The sequence below is a fragment of the Pelodiscus sinensis genome, chromosome 11, assembly GCF_049634645.1.
Source record: "Pelodiscus sinensis isolate JC-2024 chromosome 11, ASM4963464v1, whole genome shotgun sequence".
In the NCBI taxonomy this organism is placed as follows: Eukaryota; Metazoa; Chordata; order Testudines; family Trionychidae; genus Pelodiscus; species Pelodiscus sinensis.
The window spans coordinates 47,382,708-47,401,953 of record NC_134721.1 but is presented as its reverse complement, the minus strand read 5'-3'; the positions used below and the strand labels follow the sequence as shown (position 1 = coordinate 47,401,953).

At 43.0% G+C, this 19,246-nt stretch overlaps 1 protein-coding gene across 1 annotated transcript in view; it reads right to left on the bottom strand.

The window, feature by feature from the left end:
- SYN2 (synapsin II) overlaps positions 1-19,246 on the bottom strand; it is a 259,209-nt gene that overhangs the window by 123,139 nt on the left and 116,824 nt on the right. Inside the window, exon 5 of the mRNA XM_075939636.1 lies at positions 4,804-4,893. Within this exon, the coding sequence (XP_075795751.1) occupies positions 4,804-4,893 (90 nt within the window). The remainder of the gene's footprint in view (positions 1-4,803; positions 4,894-19,246) is intronic.

The window sequence follows — 19,246 nt, the reverse complement described above, 5'->3', positions numbered from 1 at the left end:
AATACAGGATTTTAATTCAATCTATGCTTTAAAATAGCAACCAGCAATGGAACTTGGTTTAGTCTGTGGTCTTTCTGCAAGGCTTTACATGCAATGAATGAGCAGATTAACTGAAACCTCAACCAGTTCCTGTGACTGAGCAAAGGATATTTTATTCCCATTTTTGTAAGCTCTAAGAATCAGATGTGCAAGCAAAAACAGTTTTTTATAGGTTAGTAAAATAATTAAAAGAGCACAAAAGAGTCAAATGAAGGTCAATAAGAAACAGCTTGGTTGTTGTCATATCCAGTACACTAAAAAAATGTACAGAATCTAGCATGTAAAAAGGTATTAATTGATCTGGAGCATATGCGAGGCTTCCGGGCAAGGACCGAGCGTTGGGCAGTCAGGCGAAACGCCCCGCGTATGTCAGGGTACTGACTTGGGAACCGTTATGACGCCAATACAGCCTACTGACCCGACCCCTACCTTTCCGCAGATCGCGCTCCGAGAGCATGTTTACACATCTTAGCCAAAAGGCGAGAAGCGATTACTATAATTTGTGAAGGTGCGATTCTACTTCTCTGTCTAGAATGAATTAATCCCAAAACAAAGGACACTTACTTATTTCTCATGCTTCACTTTTCAAAAATTGGAGAAATGACGAAGTTTTGGACCTTGCTACCAAATGCATCAATACTCATGTCAGGGAATGTCCTCCCTATTCTTAAAAGATCCTTGAGGCGCCTGACTGCTATTTGAGATTCATTGCTCTCGTTCAGTAACTTTTTTCCTGGAGAGCTATTGAACTTTCACATCAAATATGTGGCTATAATTGAAGCTCCTTTCACTTGAAGTTGCACGTGGGACAGGAAAAAGGATGGGAGCGCAAAGCTACTGAGGCCTTTTATGGCTTCATGGCACCAAATCCATGCTGATATGAAACAGAAATTTTGCCTCCCTCACCAAATGCTGAGAAGACAGACTAGAATACTAGCCTTATGCTGCCCAGTTATCAAGAAGTAATCAGAAAGGGAGATGAGACTGTGGATAAAATTGTAACCAACTGAAGTCAGTGGGAGTTTTGCTATTGATTTCTATAGTCAGGCAGGAGCTACATAGCAATCACATAGCTACATAGCAATCATTGACTGCTGATGCTCAGGTTGTAGCGCTGCATGTTTGAGTCACTATGTTGCAACATTACACAAAAGATATTGAAAGGTAAGGTTGGGACTTGGTGCTGAGACTGCTTTGTGTCACATTGGTACTTCGTTCCAGGGTAAATCTCTTTCTAGCTCTGCAGGGTTCAATGCCCTTCCTCTGTACAATATAGTTATGGAAAATCTGCATTTAAAAATGATAACAAAGGAAAAATTAAAAGAAGTATGCAAGATAAGGCACTAAGGGTACATCTATACTGCAATACTATTTCGAAATAACTAGAGCTATTTCGAAATAACCTAGTCTGCATCTACACAGCAGGCAGTTACTTTGAAATAGTGTAAAACTACTGTCAAGATGGAGGACTTCTTACTCCGACTCCTGTAACCCTTGTTGTATGAGGAATAAGGGAAATCGGAGGAAGAGTGCTCTATTTTGAAATAAGTGCTTTGTAGACGCTCCCTATTTTGAAAAAAGATATGCAATTGACATAGCTCAATTTGCATAGCTTATTTGCAAGCCGCCTTGAATATTTTAAATAGAAAGGCAGGGTAAAATATTTAAATAAATAAAATAAATAAACAAATATTTTGAGTTAAGCTCTGCAATGCAGCCGCACCCTAAGCTTGTGAGAATCATTCAGATTCTACAAGGTCTAAATATAGGCAGAGGACCATCTCTTGCAGATCTGGTATCAGGTTGGATACTCCAGAAAAAACAGTAACTTTTATTTATTCTCAGCCCTTCAGTTCTGCCTCTTTCTACACCTTTCAATACTTTCAGAAAGGACCAAGGTTTTTTCCAGAGTCCCGCTGCAGAACTCCAGGGAGTAGATGCATCCTTTGTGATTCACCTGATCTTCAAAGGACATGAAATGGATAATTCTGCCCCATCCAGCTGCTGCATAAGGACTCCACCTTACATACTCCATATTATAGTTGAGGCCTGGCCTGACATGAGTAATTAACATATGGAAGGAGGCCTCATTTTGCGGAATATAGAAGAGAAGGAAATAAGTCACCAGGTTTAAAACAAGGTTTGAGCTAAACAAGACAAGTAACCAGGTCAGTAGGCTAAGACAGAGAACCGTTTATTAGGAACTAGATAACAGGGACAAATGAAATTAGGAACATAGAGATGAGTCAAAGAGGAAGCTGAAGTAAGGAAAGTGGACACTGCATGATGCATCAGGATTTGTTCCTGCAAAACAATCAAGCTAATCCAAAAAATGCAAGATGCGTAACGAATATAAAGAGAGAAGGTTTCTATATAACTTTGCAGCTAGGATGTACCCTGCATTTCCCCCGCCCCGGAGTTTGAATCTGATCAACTCAGTGTAGCACTACTGTATGCCAAACCAGCCATTTGAGTGACAAAGGCGGGAGTTGAACTGAGTTCTTGGGACGTGAGTAGAAAGAGGTTTTGGAGGGAATTCCAACATAAAAGTAGGTCTTTATATGGTGGCAGAAAGCATCTGCTCCTTTCTCCCATAAAAGAAAGAGAGTGAAAACTCTGGGAGAATGAAAACTGTGTTCCTGCTGCCAATTGACTGACAACTAAGCTACCTGCAGGTCTAGCCCAAAATTCCTAGTGAATTATTCTAGGGACCCCCCAGAGTTATCTAGCAACTATGAACAAGGTATTATGACATTTGTCCTCTTAATGTGGTTGCTTGGATACTGAGGCCTCAACAGCTCATTTAACAGATAGGAAACTACAGAAAGATTGCCTTAATGAGTCATCTAGGCAAAGTGTTGATAATGATACTGACGGAGAGATTGAGATTACAGATAGAAGAACATCTAGTGGATGACAAAGCGGGATTCAGGAAAGATAGAAGTACCATATAGCAGATATTGGCACTAAGATTGATAGCGGAGAAAGCTTGGCGAAAGAACAAGAACATCTACAATTGTTTTGTTCATTTTCAGAAGGCATTTGACAGTATAGATCAGAAAGTGACTTGGGTGGTGTTGGAGTTGTACGGAGTGGATAGCAGACTGATTCAGTTGTTGAAGGATATCATTGATAATGTGGAGGCAGTGATGAGAACGTGCGGAGAGTTGGAAAGTTGGTTTGGAACGAGTAGAGTACGAGACAAGGAGATCTGATATCACCGAGTTTCTTCATCACGCACCTTGAGAGAGCAATGGACAAGACCAAGGGAGAGGTACAAGGGATATCAGTGCCTGGGATGAGAATTAACAACTTGAGGTTCACAGATGATATAGTTATTATCGAGGAAGATGAAGAGAAGTTAGCGAGAATGGTGCAGGTGCTAAATGAGGAAAGGTAGCAGTATGGACTGATTATGAATATTGATAAAACAAAGACAATGGTATTTGGAAATAAGGATATAGGAAGGAAGATCAGTGTAGATGGGATTGAACTAGAGAATGTAGAAAAGTTCATGTATTTGGGGAGCAACATGATGTAGACTGTAAGAAGGAAATAGCAACTAGAATAATGAAAGCAAGAGTGAGTTTGAAGGCAATGGATAAAATCTGGAAAAGTAAAGAGATTAGCTTAGGAACAAAGCTGAGCGCCTTGAAAACGTGAGTATTTAGCAGTATATTTTACGGATGTGAGACATGGGTGATAACAAAAGATTTGAAGAGAAGGATATTAGCGTTCGAGAGAAGTTGTTATAGAAAGATCCTGAGAATTGGATAGATGCAGAAGGTCAACAATGAGGAATTATATAGGAAGAGAATCTACTGTAGAAGGTTATACAGCGGATGTTACAGCTATTTGGGCATATCTGCAGAATGAACAACGAGCAAAAAGTTAAGACCCTAGTATTCGGCATAATGGATGGTTCGAATAGGAGAGGCAGACCCCACAGAGAATGGGTAGATGATATAGTAGATTGGTGCAGAGCTAGTCTATAGAAACTAAGCAACCTTGCACTGGACAGGGAAAGATGGAAGGAAATAGTGAGGGAGGCATTGGACACCAATGGGCATTGAGCCCACGGTTGTTGTTGATGATGATGAAGCTGGCATTAGGAACATGATTATTATGTGCAGCAGGTGCCATGTGGTGTGTATGGCTATCTAGGAACCTTCTATGCCCAGAAATTTATGGATCAACAGAAGCAGTAGTTCTTACTTGACAATTCCAAAGAAGATGCTTGAGGAAGCTGTCACAGACTCCAGAGTTGTGGAACCACTGGAGAATAGCATTAAAGGTATATAGTATTCGGGGCCCTGGGTGAGATATGAGCATTTGTCGGATGAGATGAAAATCTGGGAATTGTGAACAGCATCAGCTGAAGTTCATGAAAGTAAGAGTTCCTGAAACAACCTGATTTTAGATGGGGTAGCGGTTCAGTGCAAACATTTCACACCGCTTTACTCATAACCAGTAAAGATTATAAGTATTCTGGAATGCATCACAGAGAACTAGAAGCTTTTCCTGCTCTTTAGCATTTATATTCTTTTGTTTTTTTAGAACCACTTTGTGTATTTCAAAGCTGAAGACAGTAATCTTTCAGTTCCTCCAAAGATACTTTCAAGAGGTCATCCAGTATTATGCCACTGGAAATTTCCAAAAGCTCAGTTAAAAAAATAGACACAGAGAATGAATGAATCATGGCTGATTATAGCTCCACTTCTACTCATACAGTAATTGGCTTTTAATGTTATTGTTTGCACCTACCATTTCCTTGTGATTTGGGTAGAATGTTTGTTCAATTAGAGGGAACTTCTCCACACCCAGAGTTTTGTATATGGACACCAGCTGGGCAAACTGTAAAAGAAAACAGAATAAAAATGCTGAAGGACCAAAACAAAATTCTACTAAAATGACCTCCAAACTGTCATTCTGCATCTTAATTGATACACTTCAAAAACTGAAGATCAAACACATATATGTTATGTTGCTTTAAATTCAGCCAGATGGTGGTTCTTTTTATATACTAATGAAGTGCATATATAACCGCTAATCATTCGATAGCATATATACAGGTAATGTACAGTACACTAATACCTTATACTTGACATATCTTAAGTGTATTTGATGATAAGGTAATTATATAAGAAATGTTAAATTTCTATAGCCCCTTCCATCTCAAGATGTTGAAGTAGTTCACAATTATCAACCAAGTAAGTGACTCAACACCTTTGTTCAATAGGTGCTTTTTCAAGAAAGGGAAACAGCGAGAGATGCTGATTTCTCAAGATTCCCCAGGAGGTCTGGGTCTTAAACAAAAGAACATCCTTTCAATATCTTTAACAAGACAGATCCCAATTATTTAACAAAGTGTGTGCTATTTGAACTGTATGCAACAATCCACTTACCCACCACAGAAATGCAGTCAGCTCTGGTGTGGACTGCAGTAATTAACAGTGCAAATAATGGTATTCAGTAATTTAATAATTTAGGACAGAGAAATTCCATATTAAATATATAGTACTGGGAAATATCTATGGGCTGTATTATTACAGTTTTAAAAACAAAATCACTTGACATTACAGCTAAACACTGTGATGGGCAATAATTTTTGATGGAGGGCTATTACAAGAGTTTGCAAATTGGTCAAGGGCTGCACTCTTCCATGATATTAATGGAGGAGATGCAGGTCTGGGATGGAGGTTGGGTGCAGAAGCATCTTGGGATTAGGTATTAGGGTGCAGAATGGCGTATGGGGTCTGGGAGGGAGTTTGGGTGAAGGAGGTAGTTATGACCTAGGTTAGGGGACTAGGGTGCAGAGGTTTGGGTTGTGACCTTGGGCAAGAGGGAATTGTGACCTAGGGAAGGGGATTATTGTGTAGGAGGTGGGTGGAGGCATTTGGGCTGTGGCCTAAAGCAGGAGGAGGTGGTGACTTGGGGGAGAGGACTGGGGTGCAGGGGTTTGGGTTGTGACCTGGAGCAGAGGATTGGGGTGCAGGTTCTGGGGGGATATGGGTGCAGAAGAGGGACAGAGGGTTTGGGTTATGTGGGCTAGGGAGGCAAGAGTGGAGGGTATACGGTTGGGGGAGGGAGGGACTAGGGTAGGGTGCCAGAGACAGGCTCTGGCTGGAAGTCTCACCTGGGTGACTTCTAGCCAGCAGCCCAGAATGTTTGAAGCTGCCTTTCTGCCAGCCCCACCCCTGCACAGGTGGTAGGGGCCACGTGCACATGTAAATAACTATGAACTGGAGGGGAGGGGGGCGTGATGCTTCATGTGCTGACTGTTTTTCAAATAGGCAGCTCCCATTGGCCAGAAATCAGCCAATGGGATTGTGCTGAGAGTGTGGGCAGCTCATGAAGCCTCCCTGCCTCCTTTCCAGGCTCATGGTAGTGAAAGAGAAACGGCACAGCAGCCGCTTTTCTGAGTGGTGTGCGGGTGGGGCAAGGCAAGCCTGGAGCCTGCTTGGGGCTCCCTGCTGCATCCACAGGCCGGATCCAGTGGCTTGATGGGCTAGATACAGCCTGGGAGCTGTATTTTGCCCAGCCCTGGCTAAGCAAACCAAGTTTTGGCAATCAGAAGACCCCCTGTTGTTTCAAGTCTCCAAAGCTTTTTTGTGTTTACATGGCTGTGATGTACTTAATTGTCACTATGCCAGCCTCAGACATACACAAATTAACACATCAGTATGAATAATTCACTTTGCTAGTAAAAAAACGTGAAGACCAATAACACTCTGTACCACAATGTAGTCTGATCAAATACCTATTCTTTTAAAGCAGGGAAAACTGCAGAAGGGAAATAAGGCTGATAAAACCTTTGTGGTGGATTGACAACAATTCAATGGTGTTTACTTAGCTCTTGTTTTTCATAAACACATTTTAAATTTTGTAAGACCCATGAAAAATGCCTGTATATTGAGTAACTTTCAGCAAGAGATGAATAACCAGCTAGACGTAAAAACAATGAAGAGACTTGTTGTACCTTAGAGACTAACAGATTTGTTATGTTAGGAGCTTTGGTGGGTAAAACCCACTTCATCAGATCAGTTAGAGTAAAAATTACCGAATCCAAGGTGTGTATATATATAAGAGCAAAAGAAGTTTCTGTTAATTTTAGGACTAGCATTAATGAGTCTAATTAAGTCTGGGTGGATGTGTTTCATTCACAGCATTTGATGTGATATGAATATCACAAGGCAAAAAATTGCCTTTATAGTGCATTAACCAGTTAAGATGGATGTATACAGTATTGCTATTAGGGACATTAGTGTATAGTCAACTAAATAATTAACCTATAATCCTATTGACTACATGCACTCCCCTGTCCCTTGCTGCCTCTGTTTTAGAGGCAGCAAGGGAGGGAAGTGGGAACCGGTGCCTGTGAGGACTGGATTTAAGCAGGCTCCCCACAAGCACCGGATCTGCAGTATGGAGGGTGATGGTGGCAGGCAGGAGCCTATATGTGTGGGGACCTGGCTTTTAAACCAGCTTCCAACATACATCAGCTCCCAGAGACCTGCCTGCTCACTGTTGCTGCCTCCTATAGCTCCGCTGTGCCACCTGCTCCCCCCCCCCGCCCATCAGAGGCAGCAGCACGGAGATGGGGGGTAGCCAGGGGAGGCTGCTGCAAAGCAGTCTCTGTCTGTCCCCTGCAGATAGGGGCTGCTGCCACCCTGTACTGCTACCTCTGGATCAGCAGTGTTCACTGGCTGCTGGCCCTGCCCACAGGGACTATTGAATATTTCATATTTCATCATTTCACTAACATTTCATGTGGTTACATAACTAGTCAATTACACGATATCTAACATCACTAATTGCTATAGCTGTAAGTACCAGAATATAAGAAAGACAAAGTGTTTGAGGTAATGTATTTTATTGGATCATCTTCTATTAGTGTGAGAGACAAGCCTTCGAGCTTATACAGGCAAGAACAACTGTTCAATCTTGAAAGCTAGTCTCCCTCACCAATAGAAATTGGTTCATTAAAAGATATTACCTCACCTATCTTCCCCAACTAGTTGAAAAGCACATAATAGCTACTGTATATTTAAGAGAGTTTGTGTATCTGTCTGCTTGTTCACAAACTTCTCCTAAATGGTAAGAGCTAGGACACTAAATTCGGTAAACAGCTTCCTCTTCTCATAACTTAAAGTAAGGTCAGGGTTTTGTTGAGCCAGGAATATGGAACGTTGCTGGAATGGGATTGCTTCTCATAAAACCACATAGAAAAGAGACAGAATCACAAGACAGGCGAAAGGGGCTGGCTTGGCATGCAACCTTCCCCTCCCCCATCCGGGACTGCCCGAGCCCCAAGTTTCCCATGCCCCAGGTGCTCTTTATGGAGTGTCAGGGCTGAAGCGTCCCACTCCCAAATTCATACGGGAACATTACTGGCTGTTCCCGTCCGTCAGACAGTGAGGGGAAGGTGCTCATTTTGCTGCATTCCTCACTATGGCTGGAGAGCACAGTGGCAGACGAATCTGGACTTGCTCTGGGTAGAGGACATGCACCTTTGGCTGTGCCCGCTGGAACTGCAGCAGCCATGGAGAGATGCTTCTCACCTGACCCCATGCTGCTGCGGTGAAAGAGGGCTGAGAGAGTTCTCTCTTCCCAGGGCACTTTCCATACTGAACCCCTCATCCAGTTCCAGCACAGAGGGGTCAACAAACATATGGACAAGAGAAATCTAGTAGATATGATGTACTTAGATTTCCACAGCCTTTGACAAAGTCCCTCGCCAAAATAAAGTTAGTTTTCATGGGATAAGAGGGAAGGTCCTTTCAAGGATTGACAACTGATTAAAAGACAGAGAACAAAAGGTAGGAATAAACTGTCAGTTTCCAGATTGGAGAGAAATAACCAGAGGCTACAGCTACACTGCTGGGGGGGGGGGGGGGGGGTTGGAAAAAGATATGCAAATCGCACTCACATTTGCATATCTTTTTCCAATTCTTTTTGCGGAAGAGGTTTTGCCGATATTTGGCAAATGTTGGAAAAAAACCCTCTTTTGCAAGACCCTGTAAACCTCGATTTACAAGAAATAAGGGGTCTTGCAAAAGAGGGTTTTTTTCCCCCAACATTTGGCCCTGTCTACACAGGGTCAAATAGCGGCAAAACTTCTTCCGCAAAAAGAATCGGAAGAAAATATGCAAATGAAGCATCACAGAGGGAACGTTGCTTTTGCTGAGGTCTAACCTAGTCAGTAAACTTCTAAACCTTCCCCTTAAATGCCAAAACCACATTGAACCACCACTCTGTACTTGCTCAGCCTGTAGCAGAATTGCTCCTGTGGTTCAGGCTACCTGCGTATGGCTTCATGAGCCATGGGAGCAAGGGGTAGGCTGGGTCGCCAAGGGTCACTATTGGCATTTCCAACTCTCCAATTCCGATTTTCCGGTCTGGGAAAAAAGTTCTAGCATGCGTCTTGCTGAAGAGACAGGAGTTTCTAAAGTTGTGCGCGTCATGCATCCTTCCTGACCATCCCACTCTGATGTCACTGAAACAGCCCTTGTGATCCACCAGTGCCCACAGCACCATCGAGAAGTATTCCTTGCGGTTTATGTACTCCTTGGCAAGGTGGTCAGGGCCAAGATGGGGATGTGTGTTATGGCTATTGCCTTACCACAGTTAGGGAACCCCACTGCAGCAAAGCCTTTCACTACGGTATCCATGTTGCTCAGAGTCACAACTCTCCATAGCAGAATTGTATTGGTTGCCTTGGGTGCTTGTAAAACAACAGCCCCCACTGTAGATTTCCCCACTCTGAATTGATTCCCAACTGACGGTTAGCTGTTTGGCACTGCAAGCTTCCACAGGTCAATTGCCCTGTGCTTCTCCACTGTCAGAGCGGGTCTCATATGGGTATCCCTGTGATTCAGGGCAGGAGAGAGTCATTTGCAAAGTTCCATGAAAGTGGTCTTGCTCATACAGAAGTTTTGCAGCTACCGCTGATTGTCCCATACTCGCAGAACTCTGCAGTCCCACCAGGCGGGGCTTGTCTCATAGCACCAGAACTGGCATTCCACTGTGTCCTGAGGATCGATTTCTGGCTGCACTTCCATTTCACTGAATGCAAGTGCTTTCCTATACAGCATGCCAGTGGCATCCTGAGAGAGGAGATTTCTCCCCATCCTCTTCCTGGCATGCTGTGTTTATGCTCTCGAATTACTGCACCATCAGGCGCACCAAGGTATACATCAACATCACAATGTTTTAATGTACAACGGGATCACATGAGAGGGGCCATGCTCATGCTGCTATGGTGTCTGAATGGGTAACCAGGGCCAAAAAGGGCAGAAAGACTACTTCTCATTGATCTCAAGCAAGGGGCGAAGGAGTACATGAGCACATGATGGGACGCTGACATGAACCCATAACCATCTGCTGCACATTTTTGGTCCCAGTGTGCACCTTGACCGTAACTCAGAATGCAAAGCAGCGCAGGCTCTTCGGGATAGCTACCCACACTGCACTGCTCTCAAAGTTGACTGAAGTCTCCCTAATGGGGATCTGCTACTTCAAATTACGTTGAATTCTTGCACAAAGTGGGGACATATACATTCAAGTTTGCAAAATCAGGTGACCAGAAATTTACATTAATAGATTTGATCTTATCTCATAGTATAGACATGGCCTAACATTGATTCCTGTTTAAGAACAAGATGGCTGTCTCTGTCTGTAGTGCATTCATAATTGTCTAGACTACTGTTAAATGTCTTCAGTGACAAGACTTGCATTGGACAGGGTCCAGCATAGGGCAACCAAAATGATTAGCAGGCTGGAGCACATGACGTATGAGGAGAGTCTGAGGGATTTGTGCTTATTTAATCTGCAGAAGAGAAGAGTGAGGGGGGATTTGATGATAGCCTTCAACTTCCTGAAGGGAGATTCCAAAAAGGATGGAGAGAGGCTGTTCTCAGTAGTGACAGATGACAGAACAAGGAGCAATGGTCTCAAGTTACAGTGGAAGAGGTCTAGGTCGGATATTAGGAAAAACTATTTCACCAGGAGGGTGGTGAAGCCCTGGGATGGGTTACCTAGGGAGGTGGTGGAATCTCCATCCCTAGAGGTTTTTAAGTCTCGGCTTGACAAAGCCCTGGCTGAGATGACTTAGTTGATCTCCTGAGGTCTCTTCCAGCCCTAGGAGTCTATGATTCTAAGTGTCAGACATATAGACAGACAGACATACATAGATATTTTACATAAAATATAAAGTCAAGTGTTACATAAGGATGCCAAAAACACGGGGCTATTTTAAGCATCATCTACTTAAAAATAAATCCATGGGACTTCACATTTTACTGGGAAAATATTCAACTTCTCAGAAAGGAAAGAACCAGAAAGCGGAAAGAAGTTCTAATTGGGTCTAATTTTAGTTAGTTGAATTTTCTCTTCATTTTAAAGGCTGTGTCTTTGTCCTTTTCAGCTGCGACAGAGCTGAGAAAGAGTCACAATTAAGTATATTTATGGCTTTCAAGGTTTTTCTTAAAAAAAAAAAAAGCCTCGTGCAGCTTTATAACTTTTTTTGTAGTCTCTTTCATCTTTGCTCATAGATTTTTCTCTGAGAGAGAGCAGTGGATGGGCAGCTGCACCTCTTCTTCAACAATGCATCATATGGATAATAGGAAGCACTTAGCCACACAGCTCTTTGATTTAATATAAAAGACTCATGGGTTTTTGTTACAAAGCAAATGGGACACCATACATTTAACTGCACATACTGTACTGCAGCAGACAGCTAACAGCTACAGAATTCACTTTGTGTTAGCATAAAAAATAAAAGGTTGGGTAATGACCCTGCTTATTTGCATTCTGTTAAAGTGCACTTAATTACTGGTGAAAAGCTAAAAGCAATGCTAATGCTGTAGCGTGTGCGTTTGCTTTTAATTTAACTATGATATTAAAGTGAATTACTCCGCTCTGGCTAATGCTAACGAATAGAAGTTTATAATCCTAGAATCTTGTTGCAGCAGGGTTGATAGCTACTGCCGGCCCTGGGGCAAAGTGTGTGGGGGGGTCCGGTTCCATGTCCCCAGAAAGGGTGGAACCAAGGGAAGAAGGGGCAGGGATCAGGGCAGTTAGCCTTTAGCACCACCCTGACCATGGCCCACCTCCTGTCCTGACAGGCACGCAGAGCAGTGCTCCAGCAGCAATTCAAAAGGCTCTGGGGGCAGCGTCAGCATCTAGGTGCTCTGGGCCCATCAGTGTTTGATATCACTCCTGTTTTCTACCCTATTTATCTTCACCCAGAAACTTTCAACAGGTCTGCTTTTCACCCTCTTCTGATTTCAAAACAAGTGCATATTCCTGATACATAATATACCCCTCCCCCCTTGATAGCCTACCTGTCCTTCTTTAACAAGCTATATCCCTCGGTACCAACATTACAATCATGAAACTTACCCCACTAAGTCTGTGTGACACCAATTCAGTAATAATTTACTAGTACAGGCAGTCCCTGGGTTACGTACAAGATAGGGACTGTAGGTTTGTTCTTAAGTTGAATTTGTATGTAAGTCGGAACTGGTACATATTTTGGGGGGGGACAGGGAGCTGGAGTTAGGTGGAAAAGACCCTGATTCTCATACAACTTCCTTATTCTAAGAAAAACACATACTATTTTGATATGAAGGTTTTTTGGGTTGATATTTTAATTAAAAATTGATCATAAGTTTCAGTGTTTCATGCTATATCCAAATCTTCCTTTTGGGGTACCTGAAAGATCCCAGTTATTCATTTAATAGTCAGAATCTTTGTTTTTTATAACTAAAAAAAGTTTATTCAATGCGTATTACTGTTCCAAATAGAATTTGCTACAGATGGTTCAGTGAAATGGGTATTAAGTGTAATCAATAGTCATTGGAGAGCACAGTGAAATATTGATACAATCAAAGCTGCTGTTGTATTCTGCTGAGCAGAAAATGGAAATCCCTTCCTGTGAAGTGTGTGTGTGAATTTATCCACAGGATAAATTTTAAAGAAAAATTCTGTGTTGGGAACAGGAGTTTAGCCACAGGTGGGTCCTCATTGTTCACTCACCCACTTTGCAACCAGACCCATCCCCTCGGGGCTTACCCTGCTCCGCTCCAGCCAGGGTGTGGGGTTGGGGCTTATCCCCTCTTCCCTTCTGCCCTGCTCCCCCCCCCCCCCATTCTTGCCCACCCACACCACTGGGTAATTTTTCAGCTTCACCTCTGCCAGGCTGGAAGGGACTTGTTAATTTCACGTGACACTAACAAGATACTTGCAGCTCCAGTGCTGAAGAGGGAAAGAGCTGTTGCTCCCAAGGTGGGGACTGTAACACAATGGGTCTCACTGCCTGCTGCTCCTGCTGTTCCCTAGGAAATTAATTTTTCCGCTCTGGGGTGCCCTCTTTTGGCTGGTGTCTTGTTCCCCCCAGCAGACCCGCATCCTCCATGGCGAGAAAAGCCGCTCCGCTCCGCGTCTCCCTGGTCTGCTGGGGGGGGCGCTAGCTCCGTGTCTCCCTGGTCTGCTGGGGGGGAAGCGCCCCCCGCGCCGCCGGAGGTGGCGACAGTGGGGGAGGCACTCCCCCGTTTGTAACTAGGGATCCCACGTAAGTTGGACTGATGTAACCCGGGGACTGCCTGTATAATGTACTACTAACTCCAATTCTTCCTAGTTTTTTCCGTATTCTTGCATTTCTGTACAGACATCTAAGATATTGACCAGACTTAGGGACAGGCCCCATGGTATTTTCAAGGGATATGAAGGTAAAATCCACACATGATGTTCAGGGTCTCTGTGACATGGTATCCTTCATATGAGTGTGACACAAACGAAGAGTCACACAGAACACTTTAATTTCTCTAGGATACATTTTACCAGGGTCACTCCCTTTGGAACCAGGCATTTCCAGAGACATTAGAAATTAATAACTGAAGATAACAAGAGCAGGTAGGTAGGTAGCTTTCTTTCATGCTCTCTTCACAGGCACTACAATGGAGAATGCTTTGGCAGGGACCTCTCAGGGAAGAAATCAGAAGTGAACACTCTCTACTGGAAGGCATGGGATGCGTAATCCTAGGGATAGGGGTTCCATGACCACCGCCCCCCAAAAAAGAAGATGGGTGGTGGTGGTTGGGGATTTCCTTCTAAGAGGGACTGAGTCATCTATCTGCCTTCCAGACCTGCAATCTCGAGAAGTGTGCTGCTTACCGGGAGCTCACATTCAGGATGTGACCGAGAGTCTTTCAAAAGTAATTAAACCTTCGGATCGCTACCCCTTCCTGCTTCTCCAAGTAGCAACTAATGATACTACCAAGAATGAGCTTGAGCGGGTCACAGCAGATTATATTGCGCTGGGAAGAAGGATCAAGGAATTTGAAACTCAAGTGGTGTTCTCATCCATCGTTCCGGTTGAAGAAAAAGGTCTGGGAAGGAATCGTCAAATTGAAGAACTAAATGCATGGTTGCGCAGGTGGTGTTGCAGAGAGGGCTTTGGTTTCTTTGACCATGGGACTCTGTTCCGGACACAAGTATTGTTAGGAAGAGATGGGATCCACCTAACCAAGAGAGGAAAGAGCATCTTTGTGGGCAGGCTTGCAAACCTAGTGAGGAGGGCTTTAAACTAGGTTTGTTGGGGGATGGTGACCAAAGCCCTGCGGTAACTCAGGGAAGTGAGGAAGTCGGATACTGGGAAGCAAGAGCTGGTGCTGGCGGGAACCGGCTTAAGAGCCAGTTCCCTTCAGCACCGTCTCTGCGGTCGCCCTCACACTCCACCCCATTACTGCAGCAGCCCTTTTGTGCGGGAGGTCCCAACAGGGACTGCAGGGGCTGCTGCTGGCTGTGCAGGCAGCCTGGCTCAGTCCCAGCTAGCAATGAAGACTTTTATTTGGCCAAGATGAGCACACTTGTTACAGTGTGAATACCCAATTCCTATTCCTGCTGTTTGCATTACCTTTATTAACCAACACCCACATTCAGAAAAGTTTTTGAGCACACGTTTAAGTAAATGCTAATTCAGGAAATCACTGAGGTATGAGCTTAGATTTAGTGGTGCTGAAGCCAGTGCTTAAAGTGCTTTCCTAAACAGAGATGTTTTCTGAGCCAGGTACCCAATACAGAAGAAAAAGGATCAAATATGTCTAAAATACTTTTGCAATCTTCTTATATTACAAAGATAGAACAAAATATTTTTTTTTATAAAAAAATGGCTTGACAGGAAATTCTCATCCTGATTCTGCAAACTGCTTCTTACAGCCATACTCCTGCACTGATGTGGAGCCGTTTTTTAATCAAAGGAAGCAAAAGTTGGCCTGTATGAAGCTATTTCTAGGATCTGGTCTTTGTATTTACACACTTAAGGCTGAGGAAGTTCAACTATATGAAGGATTTGTTCATTTTATACCAATCTAAATACGTATCAAAAAATGAGGTTTACAGGATCTTTCAAAATAGGGTTTATTTTTTGAAAGATCCGTGTCTAGACTGCCGTTTTTTTTCGAAAAAGCACCATTTTGAAAAAAAGCAGTGGCCATGTTTATGCTAATGAAGCACGGGATATTTAAATCCCTGCCTCATTATCAATTTCGACATGCCTAATCTACATCTCTCTGTCGACAGAGAGTGAAGTCTAGACGTACCCTATAGGACTCTGTAATACAGTATGCAGGTGCATTACTACAGGTGAAACTCTGTGGTTCAGGACTTACCATGAGAACCACAGATGTTGCTGGACTACAGAGTCCTAGCATAGAGGTTGCCGGTGGCTGGGAGCAGAACTGGCCAGTGACTGGAGTCAGTGGAGCCCAAGGGGCACCAGAGCCCTCAGCCAGCCAGGCTGGGCAGCCTACAGCGATGCCAGAGTCCGCGGGGCAGGGAGACCACTGAGACTGCATATTTTGGGGCCACTGAGGAGAGGGAGCTGCAGAGGCCCCAGCTGGTGGGGTTCACAAGTGCCCACAGAGCTACCACTGGAGTGTGCAGGGCCACCGCAGCCCAGGGACATCTCTCCTCTCCCCACCTTTCCTGGTCCAGAAAACTCTCTTGACTGGGACTGGTCAGGTCCCAAGGGAACTGGACCAGGGAGGTCCAACTTGTGCAGATCATTTCATACAAAGTCACCAGTATCTTTTTAAGCTCAGCTCAACAGAGATTCAAAACCGTTCCCATCTAACTGATGTTTTGTAGCCTCCTATATACACGATGAGTTCGGGAGGTCTTATTTTCAGCTGCCACAATACAAGCCAACCAGAATGCTTTTCCCTAATTGGTAGGCTGTACAGAGAGGCCAAAATCTAGAACCTGAAATATATATTTTATCCCTTAGAGAAAGTTCCCCTCAGATTAGGGTTGAGCTTCTGACAGGATAGCATAGGTCAGAAACTTGCTCTGCTGCTGCTCTGTAGATAAACAGAGGATTGCACTCCATGCGGATGTGAAAAGTACTGCAGAACTATATTCACATAGCTTTTTTTTAAACAACAAATGTATGCTTCTTTGCAAATGCATTAACTATTACATGAATTAATTCATTCTTAAGTAATGGGCACAACATCAGATGCAGCTTCATAAACCTAGGCAGCTGTGCCACTGTGCTGACATTCTTAGAATGAAGAGATGTTTTACTGTGAGGGGAGCAGTAAGGTGGAGCCTCTAATTACTGGTGTTGCTGTAGCTGCTCCTCAAAGTATAATAAAATGGCCATCCAAAATGCCTGCTTTAGAAGGATCAACGTGCTTTCCCATTCTGGCTCCACGATCCCTCAGCAATCAGATTATTCCTGCCAGCATGGAAGGGGCAATGGATATACAGAGCTCCGTACTTTCTGTGAAGAGCCTCAGAAGAGGCTCTTATTCCTCAGGTTTGAAAGGAAGTCAGAATTAGAATGGACATTTTCTACCCTTGCTCTTCTCTAATGAAGATTTTCTGGCATATGTACATCAGTGCAACTCAGAGCCAGATTTTGGGTCACTGTTTGGAGTTGATGCACAATTCCTGTTTTTGCTAATGAGAACTGAGCACAGAATTCTCCATAAATAGTGACAGATTTCTGGTAAAAGGTTTGTGTTTTATGGTTTTAGTCACAGGCTTGAAATAACAATGAAAAACTTAAATTTTCAATCAACACAAATTTTCAATCATATTTTATGTTTGATATCTGCCAAAAGATACTTTGACACAACATTGAAACTTAGCTGTATGGCTGTGCTCTGTCTATTTAGCATAGCTTCAACAATGGAGGTCAGTAGGAAGCTGGAATGAACACAACTCAATTCTCTCCCTGCAGAGTGCCTCCAAATTTCATGCCAGCCTGCTACTCAGAGCATCAAAGTACAGACCTTTCAATAGAAAAAGGCAAGAGAGAGCAAACTTCTAATAGTGATATTGCCAGAAAGGGGAGACAGGGAGAGAGAAAATACAACATAACACACAGGAAATGAAAAGCACTTAAAATAGCCTATGAAAAGACAGAAAGATGTGAGATTAGACAGTGCTTAGTGGGAAGAGACATGAAAGCAGAGAAGAAAAAATGTTCTGCAGAAGAGATGTAGGGCAAAATGCAACACGTGGAGACTTTGAATTCAGCAAGCTTAGCAATAAAAACAATGAAGGAATAAAACATCAACAAACTTGTTAACAGGGTGCATGGCCACCTAATGGAAACGATAAGGACAGAAATACATGAGGTTTGCACAATTAATCTGATTAGTAAACATCTCTTTTAGTGGGGGCATACAATTATGGCAAAAGTAAAAGAAACAATTGGCATGTCCTTGGAAATGCTAGGATTTCAGATTAACTACAAGATTGAAAATAGGTTTTGCCCTAACAAATGTTTTAGGAACTTTCCTGACATATAAGACAATAAGTAACAATAACTTCCTGCAAAGAAGCAAATGAAGCCCAAGTGACCTTTATTTTTGTCCAACTTTGATTTTATAATCTTATCATCAGGTTGAAATATTGAAAGCTGAAGGATCAGATTCTTATCAATGTTACAAACTTCCATCTGTCAGCCAGACAACACTTGTCTTACCAACCTTCTCAGGGATTGTGGCTTAATCAGGCAATTTTAATTTACAGCAAGCCTACTGGGGGGCCCCCATTTATGATGTATATGGAGAAAGGCTAGAGGAATAGGCATCAATAGTCAACCTACAGCTTCTAAATAATCCAAAGCAGCAAAAAAAACTTTCCATAGCAAAAACAGTTGTTCTTCTGACCTAGTCTTTTCTATAACTGTAGGACACTCTCCTGCATTCACAGAACATGTCTATACTATGGAGAAGATTGACACTCTGGAGGTCAATCGTCTAGTGTTTGATTTTGTGGGTCTAGACCCCAAAATTGAACATTGAGGGCAGCCACCACCAGTGTTCTGTACTCCTCATTCTGTGAGGAGTAAGGGAAGCCAATGGGCGTGTGTGCTCCCATCACGACCACTCGGTTTAAGGTAAGCCAAATCTAGCTACATATTTTGCGTAACTGGATGGCGTACCTTAAACTGACCTGTGTGGTCTAGTAGGGTGCATCTACACTGCACCCTTAGCTCAAAATAAGCTACGCAATTTGAGCTATGCAAATTCCGTAGTTTATTTGGAGTTAATTTTTAAATAGCTTATTTTGTAATTTGGTGCTGTCTACACAGCACCAAATTTCAAAATAAACCTCTATTCTGAAGTGTCCCTTAATCCTTGTGGAACAAGTTTTACAGAGACTTTGGAATAGCAAGCCCAGTATATTTCAAAATAACGGGATTGTTTCAAAGATGCAGAATAGCGCTGTTGTCAAGATGTACCCCTATAGACCAGGCCATAGACTGTAAAGTGCTTGATATGTTTCTTTAATCCCAGCCATTCCTGGACACAATTAGCGGGCAAATTCCTTCTACAAATGGACTCGAGAAATCTTGGTAGAGTTTCTGGAAGGTAAGGTGAGATCTGTTCCAATCTGCGCTGGCATCACTTATAAGTAAAGACTTGAAATCAAAGAATAATATCAGTGCCATCTACTAAGATTATTGCCATAAAGTTCTGACAACTTCAAAGAAATGGAGGATGAATGTGGTTCATTAGAAACCGCACTCTAACAAGTGATTTCCCATGAACCAACCAGCCTGCAGGCACTATCAACCTATGCCAGATTTAAAATATGCTGTCTGTACCCTGTTATCAATCACTGGGATGTTTCCAGATACCATTCTAAATGACTAATGACTAATGACTTTTGACTAAATTAATTACTT